The sequence below is a fragment of the Mercenaria mercenaria genome, chromosome 18, assembly GCF_021730395.1.
Source record: "Mercenaria mercenaria strain notata chromosome 18, MADL_Memer_1, whole genome shotgun sequence".
NCBI classification, from domain to species: Eukaryota; Metazoa; Mollusca; class Bivalvia; order Venerida; family Veneridae; genus Mercenaria; species Mercenaria mercenaria.
This window is the reverse complement of record NC_069378.1, coordinates 57,238,035-57,251,117: the sequence shown is the minus strand read 5'-3', so window position 1 is coordinate 57,251,117 and position 13,083 is coordinate 57,238,035. Positions and strand designations below refer to the sequence as shown.

The window sequence follows — 13,083 nt, the reverse complement described above, 5'->3', positions numbered from 1 at the left end:
TAATAAGAAATAGTCGTATCAAAAATTGAGAGGTCGCGGGTTCTGTCCTCGTGTGCCTACATAGCTCCGTGACAATTTAACAGAAGACAGCGTAACTCCACCTCAGAATCATGTGGAGAAATTGTCACTGACTTGTGGAGAACAAGTCAGTAACAATGATATACTGTTGAAAAGCGGCGTTAAACCAATTAAACAAAGCACGGTATAGTTGTATTTATATTATACTCCTTGTTTTACCCATATAATGATTCGATTAAAATTTTGTATTCTTTAATTGAGCCGCGCCATGAGAAAACCAACATAGTGGCTTTGCGACCAGCATGGATCCATGCTTTTCGCTTTCAAAGTCTACTGCAATTAGAGAAACCGTTAGCGAACAGCAATGATCCTGACCAGCCTGCGCAGATCCATACTGGTCGCAAAGTCATTATGTTGGCTTTCATGGCGCGGCTCAATTCTTTATTACTGGTAACAAAGTTTAGCCTTGAATCCAGACTGCTAGTGCTTGCTGTATAGATTACCTGACCAGTTAAATATCAGAAATACCGTTGAAAATGGTGCTAAACCCACAACAAGAAAGCGAAACGCATTACATGTGGTAGCGTGACTTCGGCCAAGAAAGTCCACTATTTCTAGGGGTAACCCTGACCCATTTTTAGCAATGCATGTTATAATACCGAAATGTTCGTAAAAGTTGGTAGATTCTGAAAGTGCCGGCATAAATTGGCATAAGTGGTGGCGAGCTGGGAAATCCAAGATGGCGTCCAGGATGGCCGCCATAAAATGAAAAAGGTGCTTTAAAAAAAGAATTTTCTTCATTCACTTTTGATGAAATAAGCTGCTGGCATGCATTGTTTTGCAGAATCATTTGCAATGAGTACTGCTCACTGAGTAGTGTTTACATCACCATGAGTACTGCTCACTGAGTATGTTCACATTTACAGTGAGTACTGATCACTGAGTAGTATTCACATTTACCGTGAGTATTTCTTACTGAGTAGTGTTTACATTACCATGAGTACTGCTCACTGAGAAGTGTTCACATTTACTGTGAGTACTGCTCACTGAGTAGTGTTCATATTACTGTGAGTACTGCTCACTGAGTAGTGTTCACATTACCGTGAGTATTTCTAACTGAGTAGTGTTCACATTACCGTGAGTACTGCTCACTGAGAAATGTTCACATTACCGCGAGTACTGCTCATTGAGTAATGTTCATGGCACCGTGAGTACTGCTCGATGAGTAGTGTTCACATTTACTACAAGTACTGCTCACTGAATAGTGTTCACATTACCATGAGTACTGCTCACTGAGTATGTTCACATTTAAAGTGAGTACTGATCACTGAGTAGTGTTCATATTACCGTGAGTACTGATCACTGAGTAGTACTCACATTTACTGTGAGTACTGCTCACTGAATAGTGTTCACGGCACTGTGAATACTGCTCACTGAGAAGTGTTTACATTACCATGAGTAATGCTCACTGAGTATATTCACACTTACCGTGAGTACTGCTCACTGAATAGTGTTCACGGCACTGTGAGTACTGCTCACTGAGTAGTGTTTACATTACAATGAGTACTGCTCACTGAGTAGTGTTTACACAACCATGAGTACTGCTCACTGGGTATGTTCACATTTACCGTGAGTACAACTCACTGAATAGTGTTCACGGCACTGTGAGTACTGCTCACTGAGTAGTGTTTACATTACCATGAGTACTGCTCACTAAGTATGTTCACATTTACAGTGAGTATTGATCACTGAGTAGTGTTAAAATAACCGTGAGTACTGATCACTGAGTAGTGTTCACATTTACCTGAGTAGTGTTTACATTACCATGAGTACTGCTCACTAAGTATGTTCACATTTACCGTGAGTATTTCTTACTGAGTAGTGTTTACATTACCATGAGTACTGCTCACTGAGTAGTGTTTACATTACCATGAGTACTGCTTACTGAGTAGTGTTTACATTACCATGAGAACTGCTCACTGAGTAGTGTTTACATAACCATGAGTACTGCTCACGAAGTAGTGTTTACATAAACATGAGTACTGCTCACGAAGTAGTGTTAACGGCATGCATTGTTTTGCAGAATCATTTGCAATGGGTACTGCTCACTGAGTATTGTTTACATCACCATGAGTACTGCTCACTGAGTATGTTCACATTTACCGTGAGTATTTCTTACTGAGTAGTGTTTACATTACCATGAGTACTGCTCACTGAGTAGTGTTTACATTACCATGAGTACTGCTCACTGAGTAGTGTTTACATAACTATGAGTACTGCTCACGAAGTAGTGTTAACGGCACCGTGTGTACTGCTCACTGAGTAGTTTTCACATTTACCGTGAGTATTACTCACTTAGTAGTGTTCACATTACCATGAGTACTGCTTACTGAGTAGTGTTCACGGAACCATGAGTACTGCTCACTGAGTAGCGTTCACGGCACCGTGAGTACTGCTCACTGGGTAGCGTCCACGGCAACGTGAGTACAGCTCACTGAGTAGTGTTCGAGGCACCGTGAGTACTGATCACTGAGTACAGTTCACATTACCATGAGTACTGCTCACTGAGTAATGTTCACATTACCGTGAGTACTGCTCAATGAGTAGTGTTCACATTACCGTGAGTACTGCTCACTGAGTAGTATTCGCGGCACCATGAGTACTGCTCACTGAGTAGTGTTCACGGCGCCATGAGTACTGCTCACTGAGTATCGTTCACTACACCGTGAGTACTGCTCACTGAGTAGCGTTCACGGCACTATGAGTACTGTCACTGAGTAGTGTTCACGGCACCGTGAGTACTGCTCACTGAGTAGTATTGGCGGCACCGTGAGTACTGCTCACTGAGTAGTGTTCACGGTTCTGTGAGTACTGCTTACTGAGTAGCATTCACGGTACTATGAGTACTTCTCGCCGAGAATGAACTAAAGGACATGTTTTTGCATAAATACTTTTGAAATCTGAAAATTGTCCTGAAATCATATTCTAAAAATATACTTTTATCTATCCGATATTTGAGTTTTATGATTATTTGACCTTTTAAGTCCTCTGTGGCCGAGTGGTTAAGGTCGCTGATTTCAAATTACTTGCCCTTCATCGATGTGGGTTCGAGCCTCACTTGGGGCGTTGAATTCTTCATGTGAGGAAGCCATCCAGCTGGCTTGATAGGTCGGTGGTTCTACCCAGGTGCCCGCTTGTGATGAAATATGGAGGGGCACCTGGGGTCTTCCTCCACCATCAAAGCTGGAAAGTCGCCATATGACCTATAATGGTGTCGGTGCGACGTTAAACCCAACAAAATAAATAAATGACCTTTTGACCTTTAATCTGCATAATAATTGTATGCAATTTATGTTAAAAAGATACTCATAAAATCTGACATATCGTAGTAAAATATTAAACAGAAAAAAATATATATATGAAAATGTAGACATGATGGTGTGTTTAAACATTATAGTCATCATTACTTTTGTGGCCACCATCTTAGACGCCATCTTGGATTCCTCAGATCGCCACCATTTTGCCAGTTTAATCCGGCAGACTGATAAACTCCAGACCTTTTCGAACATTTTGGTATATAACTTGTTTTGTTAAATATTGGGTCCTGGTTCAACTTTTTGAATGGCCTAATTGTCGCCGAAGGGGCCTCCGTGGCCGAGTGGTTAAGGTCGCTGACCCTCATCGATGTGGGTTCGAGCCTCACTCGGGGCATTGAATTCTTCATGTGAGGAAGCCATCCAGCTGGCTTACAGAAGGTCGGTGGTTCTACCCAGGTGCCCGCTCGTGATGAAATAATGCACGGAGGGGCACCTGGGGTCTTCCTCCACCATTAAAGCTGGAAAGTCGCCATATGACCTATCATGTGTCGGTGCGGCGTTAAATCCAAAAAAAAATGTCGCCCTACCAATGAACCGTTTAAGCGAATTAAAACATCCAAGTCTATTCTGTAGGTAATTTCACGACATGCAAAAATGGTCATTGTCTAAGAGGATCGGAATACGTATGTTCTTTGCATGGAAACTACAAACATGGCGTGGAAGTTGTGTGTATATGTAAACGAGGTTATATGGTAGATGAAAATGACACCAGCAAATGCGTTGGTAAGTGTATTAATTAGTCTGTCAATAAATAAGTGTATTAATTTCATTGAATATTAAAAAACATAAAATAGAGTACAACTTGTGCCAGTGGTCACATGTTTTTAGCAGACATTCTGCATAAAATATCCAGTCATAACATGTCTAATCATTGCCAAGTGATTCATTAAAGGTACTAGCCCACACATTGTATGTGAAAATAATTTCTTTCAAAAAATCATAAAAAGTGAGTACTTTGAAAATGACTGGTGTTAAAACTTTTTGACAAGTTTTTTGCAAGATTTTCTTATAAATAATCAAAAATATTGTGCACAAGGTGGTAAAGTGTTGCAACGCTTTTGAAATAATGCAGAAAATTTACATTCTTCTTACATTTTTACCAATATCTGACTTTTATTGTCACCCACCTTTATGTCACATTTACATTCCGTGCCAAACTTGGTGGAAATAAACATACAGAAAAATTTCAAACATAAATCCTAATTAAGCAAATGCAGTTGAATGTTAGTATAACGAAATCAAAGGGATCGAGTCTTTTAGTTCGAGATAACCGAAATTTGACTTAAAATGATATTTTGTGCACGTGTTTTCGGGACCGGACTTGAAAATGTCTTTTTTTAGATAGGTGAGTTCGAAATATCGAGTTTCAACTGTACTTTAGCTCAGTAACAACCTCTGTTCAGCAACAACCTCTGTTCAGTAACAACCTCTGTTCAGCAACAACCTCTGTTAAGCAACAACCTCTGTTCAGTAACAACCTCTGTTCAGCAACAACCTCTGTTCAGCAACGACCTCTGTTTAGCAACAACCTCTGTTTAGGAACAAACTCTGTTAAGCAACAACCTCTGTTCAACAGCAACCTCTGTTAAGCAACAACCTCTGTTCAGCAACAACCTCTGTTCAACAGCAACCTCTGTTAAGCAACAACCTCTGTTCAGCAACAACCTCTGTTTAGCAACAACCTCTGTTAAGCAACAACCTCTGTTCAACAGTAACCTCTGTTAAGCAACAACCTCTGTTCAGCAACAACCTCTGTTTAGCAACAACCTCTGTTCAACAGCAACTCTGTCACCAAAAAACCTCTGTTAAGCAACAACCTCTGTTTAGCAACAACCTCAGTTTAGCAAAAACCTCTGTTAAACAACAACGAGTGCGGTTATGTTTCAAAGATATGAATTTGTCACATACATGTATACCTGGTGCATTTTATACATAAGCTTACATCCGAACCATGCAAATAATAGTAGCTGAAGAAGGAGCTTAATATGTTATGCAGCGGTCAAACCCTGCATAATAACTTTGGCCATATTGACTGTTCCGAACAGTGTTCTCAGATTTCAGAGTACTCTTCTTAACTGTTGTCAAAGGAATTACATTGTACCCTGTTACCCATGCAGTCCTATTGCGATTATTTGTAGTGAACAGGAAGCAAACTTGCTCTTCCTTTGTCTTAGATATTTATTACGCGACTGTCTCTGTTGCATCAGGCTTTTAAATTTAGAACAATATCTGCACTAGAGAACATTACTTTACTTTTTTTCTCGACTGTCGTAGGATGTGTTGGAATAATTTTCGTGAATAAATTGGTCGCTCGGTGATTTGTAATGGATCATACAATTAGTGAACAAAGCCCCAAGTCAATAAACAAATAAACAGCAATGTATTGTTGACACTTTAATTTATTCAAAAATTAAAGACAATAAAGAGAAAATGATGAATCGATGTTTAGTAATGATATAAGTTAATGCAACTGTTATTTATACGTGTAGACAATACACAAATCATCAGATTATATGAACCGAGTCGAAACAAATTTGCAGCTACAGGAGTTGTAACCATAAAACGAAACATAACAGAATTCTTGAAACTAAAATTTGTTTTGAATGCAAAAAAAAAAAAAAAAAGAAAAAAAAAGTTGCACTGAGAGAACCACGCGGCTTTACACAATAAATCGAATCAATGGTGTTTCCAAGAATGAACTATATTTTATCGTTGGTCAGTGTTGTTTCCAACAGTGATGTTACTATTGTACAATGTATAAACCTTGCACAAAAGTCCTCAAAAGCATGCCATGTCTTTTGTGATAAGGTAATCGATAATGGACCCCTGTTGACAGTAGGTATTTCGGCACACTCTGACTCATGTAGTTCAACCAGCCGGAGAATGCCGATATTGCATACGGAAAATACGTAAACCTACGGAAATTGCCGAATGACATTACGGGTCCACTATCAGAAAAAACATTTACTGATTTTTTTTGTGTGAAACCCTTCAAAAAATCATTTCTTTGAAATATAGGCCCAGTTTTCATCCATAATAGACATATTTTTGTCGATTTTAGGAACCCTACAGATGCTTTTTGTCCTCTTTTAACGTTGTAAATGACTTGAAGCTAATGGAATTAACAAATTCCGAGACACGTACATGCGTGCAGCCTGAATCAAAACGGTATAATTACATGTAGAATGATAAAATGCAAGAAATTGTTTATACGGGGCTCTATTTTGCATTTTTTTCAACTAGGGGATGATCTGTATCATATGTTTACTTCTCCATATTTTGCAATGGTTATGAAATACATGTAGACGTATCTTGACAATGGATGCAAAAACCAAATAAAATTGAAACAAAAAATCTTATATAAAGCCTTAATTGTTAACTACGACAATGGAGTATTGGTGCAACGTCACGATCTGTATAAACGATCGTAACTTCCGGTAAGACGAACACATAGTGTTATATTTACCGACAGCTGTTACAGATAGTGGCGGTGAAACAGACAAGATGACCTACTAACATTTTTGAATATAAACATTTTTCTTTAGATTATAACGAATGTGAGGAGTTTGGAGTATGCGACCAGAAGTGTGTGAACACACCTGGCAGTTACCGTTGTCTGTGTGCAGAGGGCTACACGCTAGAAGATAAAGGGACCTGTAGAAGTATTGGAGGTACCATTCTTCATGTTCTTTTTATAAAAGTCGAGGTGTAATCTCAACGTCAATTAAAACCAACAACAAAGACAAAAACTACTAAAAGGATCCGTGACCGTTTATAAATCAAGCGCCTTTGCACCTTTTAGTATAGTCTAGCATTCAAAGACAAATCTGGATATGGAAAATTTTCTTGCCAGCGGGTGACGACTAATTCTATGAATACTTTTAACAAATATTTGTTCAGACTTTTTGAAGACATTTCAGATATAAGTTCGTATATCCATAACGATATTTGATTACGTAATACTATACGATCTCGGCATTCTTCGGTAGAAACGGAAAACCAGGTGCCCGTATGAACTAGAATATTGTCCGAATAATGCCGAAACTCCATACAAAAATTACTCGAAGATTACGACATGTCATTTCAGGTCCACTGCCTTAAGTTTTAAGTATAGTAAAATTTCCAGACAAAATCATCCACGCGAAACGACTCACTATGTAATAAAGGTGCTATTACTTGTTTATCCCCCCACCAAAGGTGAAGGGGATATTAGAAATGCTCTCCGTCCGTGCGTCCGTCTGTCCGTCCGTCCGTCCGTGCGTCCGCAACGATATTTGTCCGGAGCATAACTCCAAAAGTACTTGAGGGATTTTCTTCAAACTTCATACACTGATAGAACACATTGGGAGGAAGTGCAGTGTGCAAGAACAATAACTCTACCTTGCCTATTTTTTTAGTTATTCCCCTTTATCTTATTTTCTTAAAAAAATTTGTCCGGAGCATAACTCCAAAAGTACTGGAGGGATTTTCTTCAAACTTCATACACTGATAGAACACATTGGGAGGAAGTGCAGTGTGCAAGAACAATAACTCTACCTTGCCTATTTTTTGAGTTATTCCCCTTTATCATATTTTCTTAAAACATTTTGTCCGGAGCATAACCCGAAAAGTACTGGAGGGATTTTCTTCAAACTTCATACACTGATAGAACACATTGGGAGGAAGTGCAGTGTGCAAGAACAATAACTCTACCTTGCCTATTTTTTGAGTTATTCCCCTTTATCATATTTTCTTAAAGAAATTTGTCCGGATCATATCTTCTTCATGCATGGAGGGATTTTGATATATCTTGGCACAAATGTTTACCACCACGATGCGGAGTGTCATACGCAAGAACTAGGTCCCTAGGTCTAAGGTCAAGGTCACACTTAGAGGTCAAAGGATACAAGAATAAAAACCTTGTCCGGAGCATTTCTTCTTCATGCATTGAGGGATTTTGATATAACTTGGCACAAATGTTTACCACCACGAGACGGAGTGTCATGCGCAAGATCCAGGTCACTAGGCCTAAGGTCAAGGTCACACTTAGAGGCCAAAGGTCAGATACAAGAATGACTTTGTCCGAAGCATTTCTTCTTCATGCATGGAGGGATTTTGATGTAACTTGGCACAATTATACACCACCATGAGACGAAGTGTCATGCGCAGTTCCCTTCTTTAGAATTACTTCCCTTTGTTGTTACTTTAAATAGCTTTTATTGTAACTTTTTCATTACTAGTCGTAGGGAAAAATCGAGACCACTTTTCTGTAGTACAACAAACATGCTAAATCCAATTTTGAGGTGTATTTTGACCAGTCTCTTCCTGATAAAGATTTTTGTGTGGACTTGCAATTTTTTTTTTTTTTTTTTTTTTTTTTTTTTTTTAAAGATTAACTTCCCTTAGTTGTTACTATATAAATAACTTATATTGTAACATTTTTATAATTGACCCTAGGGAAAAAACAAGACCACTTTTCTGTGGTACAGCATAGATGTTACTCTCCAGTTTTAGGTGTATTTTATTAATTTTATTATATATAAGGTATCTCTACCTAGTAAGGAGTTTTTTTGTGGACTTTAAAAAACAAAAGACTTACAATGATTACTAAACAACCACAAAATTAACATTCCATTTGCAAATACAGCTGCTAGAGTAAAGAAATTTGCTTTGACGGGCATATATTGTGACATTCTGGCACTCTTGTTCCCTGTTAGCTTTCCATTCCTTCTTTTTACAGTAGCCATATAGAAAAACATCATAGTTATACTCTTCATGAAAATTAATAAAATTTAGCAGTAAACCACCTCACCACTGACTTATTCTTTCTTCCACATCTTAAAACCCCTGATGCGGACCACATCCTTCAATTATGATATGCCCGGTGGGGGGATTAGCCATGTCTGACATGGCTCTTGTTTATAAATTGTCTTTATACTAGATACCTGTGTACAGATAGATACCAAATGACTATTAAACATAACGTTAAATACCCTATGTTATATTTTCAAAAAAAAAAGACAAAAAGGACACGTCTCATGATTTCTATAGTCATAAATCATCTTGCTAGAATAACCACAAATTATACGTCTATGACATTTCAGAAAAGTGTTGACAGCATGTAAAATTTCCCGAAACCATTTCACGATTTCTCTTAACATAACCACAAAAATGAAAGGAGTTAATTAGTGTAAGATGCAATTTTACGGTGCTTTTTTGTAGCGTAGGAATATCATATGAATGTTAGGAAGCAAGAATCCTTATACTTGGAAAAGTCGTGCTTGTTATTATAAATGATTTGAAATGTAAATTATAATACATGTGTATACGTGTTTTAAACTAAAAGTTCGTGGACTGGCAGAATGTACGAACTACACCAAATATGCCATATAATGCAACAGAGAATGCGCATAGCATTCTACATAAGATTGTATATAGTTACAATAAACAATTACACAATGTCATGAAGATTGCAATAAACGTTATGCATTAAGATTACATATATTTATCAATATCAGAAAAGTTTTACATAAAATCACAATTTGCAATAAACTTTCTACATAATGTAATTAAGATTGCATATATTTATCAATATCAGAAAAGTTGTACATAATATCATACAGATTGCAATTATTTACAATAACTGACATTGTGTAGAAAGTTTATTGTAAATATTTGCAAGCTATATGTCAAAATATTATGTGCAATCTTTATGACATTATGTAGAACATTTATCGTACATATGAGCAATCTGCATGACATTATGTAGAAAGTTTATTGAAAATATTTGCAATCTGTATGACATTATGTAAAACTTTTCTGATATTACTAAATATATGCAATCTTAATTACATTATGTGGAAAGTTTATTTTAGTAATTTTACATTTTTTTTGTATCAGAAAAGTTTTAAATAATGTCATAAAGATTGCAAATATTCACAATAAACTTTCTACATAATGTAATTAAGATTGCATATATTTAGTATAATCAGAAAAGTTTTACATAATGCCATAAAGATTGCAAATATTCACAATAAACTTTCTACATAATGTCATTAAGATTGCGTATATTTATCAATATCAGAAAAGTTTTACATAATGTCATACAAATTGCAAATATTTTCAATAAACTTTCTACACAATGTCATGCAGATTGCTCATATGTACGCTAAATGTTCTACATAATGTCATAAAGATTGCACATATTTTGTCATACTATTATTTTAAAAATTCTACATGATGTCATATAGACTGCACATGCGTACGATAAACGTCCAGCATAATCTCGTAAAGACTGTACATATTTACAATTTTACAATATACTTTTTACGTATAATGCCACGAAGATCGCACATATTTAGTAATACAATGAAAGTTCTGCATAATGTCACACAGATTGCACAGATTTACAACTAACATGAAGTCATAAACATTGCACATAATACATACTACAATAAACGCTCTACGTATACTTTCTAATTTTAAATAAATCAGCCAAATAAAGCATTCATTTGAAAGTGACACATCATAATGTTTATTGTAGCTGCGGCAACTTCAGTCAACCTTGCCCTTGGGAAACCGTCAAGCCAGACAAACTTATGGAACAACCGGGCAGACTGGGACGCTGATAAGGGTAACGATGGCAACCGTGACAGCGACATGTTCAATGGTCATTGTTTTCACACAGAAACTGCGTTTGAGCCCTGGTGGATGGTCGATCTTCAGTCTGTGTATATCATTACACGAGTGGACTTGTACAACAGGGAGGACTGTTGCAGTAAGCCATTACAGTTGAAACTCGATATATAGCTTATATGTAAATCGAATTTCGGTTAACTCGAACGTTTGATCCCTTGGATTTTGAGATACCGAGTTACAACTGTATCTTAATGCCGTGTTGTTCAAGTTATATCGCTAAAACGTGTGTCTGCTGGTAATATAAAGACGATATCGTACTGGCATTAAAACGTTTCTTAGGCATATATTTCATACATAAATGTCTACATGTACGTATGGTCTAGCCATCTGATAAAATGTGCTATTTAAGAGGCTTAAAATTTATTAAATGTTTGCAGTATTTAAAAGATAACCATGTAGCCAAGGATCCAGGATAAAATAGTTCACGACTGAATGTTTTTTATTTGTATACGGTTCTTGATTGTAAGTTGTCTGTTTGTTAACAGCTGGTCGAGCCCGGAACCTTGAGATAGCTACAGCGGTAACTAAGGGTGAATGGTCCAGGGCAGCATACGATGACGGCAAGGTTGGCAATTTCAAGTCAGTTACGTTAAACAACGTCAAAGCACGTTACGTCAAGCTCACGTTAAAAGGCATTACAGAATATTTACAGTTTTGTGAAGTGGAAATATATGGGTACAGTGGTAAGCAAAAAACAAAAACACAACAAAACACAGCCAACAAAAAAAACATGAATTTTTTATCAAAGTGTTTCGAGACATTATTACTTCCTAGGAAATAGGCTATGACCTTTTTGATAATGATAAGATTTTGATCTGCCTTGCGTTGCTTTGATCAACGTTACTGTTCTATTTATGTATTAAACACAATAATAAAAATAAATTAAGATAATGTTATAAAATAAACTTCAAATATGAACTTCTTTACTTAACCTTTAACTTGATGGCGGCAAGTGATTATGCCTTGGCGACAAGTGCAGACAAAGATCAGCCTGAATTGATCATGGTCTGCATTGTTCACTATTCATATGTGACAAAAAAGAAACAATTACATCTAGCAGAAGTTGCATTAAAACGTTACCAGCCTGTTATGAGCAACACTTAATACATGTAACAGAGACAAGAATCCATAATTCTACGCAACTGCAAATAAATCCGTCTTGGTAGCTAAGTTCTGTTTGTATTAATTTCTGACGTTTGTTTTATAAACAATAACGGTGTTTCCTAACAATGCCCGCCATAATATATACGAGGGAGTGGTCACAGGCGGAGTTAGTGTTTTTGGCGATATCTATATCTTGATTGTTGCCTGCAGTAGCAACTTCGCAAATAAATGCCTTTTAATTGTATTTTGAAATACATGTACTACTAAACATTTTATCACAGTTCTGTTCAGTTATTAAAGTTATATTAAACTATACCAGTGTAATAAACTTACTGTATTACCTTTTTTTATTTTTTACAGGAGTTGAGGCAAAGTTATACGTTGGCACGGAATATAACATAACGCGCATGCGCATGAACGGAACAGAATCGGAACTAGTGGTATCTGGAAACATTGGAGATTTTGATCTTGACTTCGCCGCTCAAACCATATTCTTTATCGACACAAGTGAAAATAAGGTAATGATATTTACTAATGAATGTCGAATTCTGCTTTCTCTACGGTGAAATGAATAGGTAGTATATAAACAAAATTATATTCATTGTACATTGCCTTTTTCGTGTATTTAAAAGTGATAATTAATTAAATTGATGTTACTTTAAGCAGATCGGTTTGTTGTGAGGGAGAGCGGAAAGAGTGAAACACCACCTGTCCGTTTAATATCTTGAGGTTGGATTGGTATTCGTTTTTGCAAAGAAATTATGCCTATAATTAGTTTATATTAATGTACGTATATATTTGTTCTGCGCGTTGAACTGTGGGATCAAGGTCCAGGACACAGTTGTTGAGCATGTATCTATGTGTATGCTGGGTAACTCAAATTAGATATAGTAAATCAGTGAATCTT

At 36.7% G+C, this 13,083-nt stretch overlaps 1 protein-coding gene across 1 annotated transcript in view; it reads left to right on the top strand.

Annotated features, from left to right (window-relative positions):
• Nucleotides 1-13,083, top strand: part of LOC123539405 (low-density lipoprotein receptor-related protein 2-like) — a 187,296-nt gene that overhangs the window by 10,930 nt on the left and 163,283 nt on the right. Inside the window, exons 5-9 of the mRNA XM_053529882.1 lie at nt 3,969-4,118; nt 6,941-7,066; nt 10,918-11,151; nt 11,558-11,755; nt 12,537-12,694. Of these exons, the coding sequence (XP_053385857.1) occupies nt 3,969-4,118; nt 6,941-7,066; nt 10,918-11,151; nt 11,558-11,755; nt 12,537-12,694 (866 nt within the window). The remainder of the gene's footprint in view (nt 1-3,968; nt 4,119-6,940; nt 7,067-10,917; nt 11,152-11,557; nt 11,756-12,536; nt 12,695-13,083) is intronic.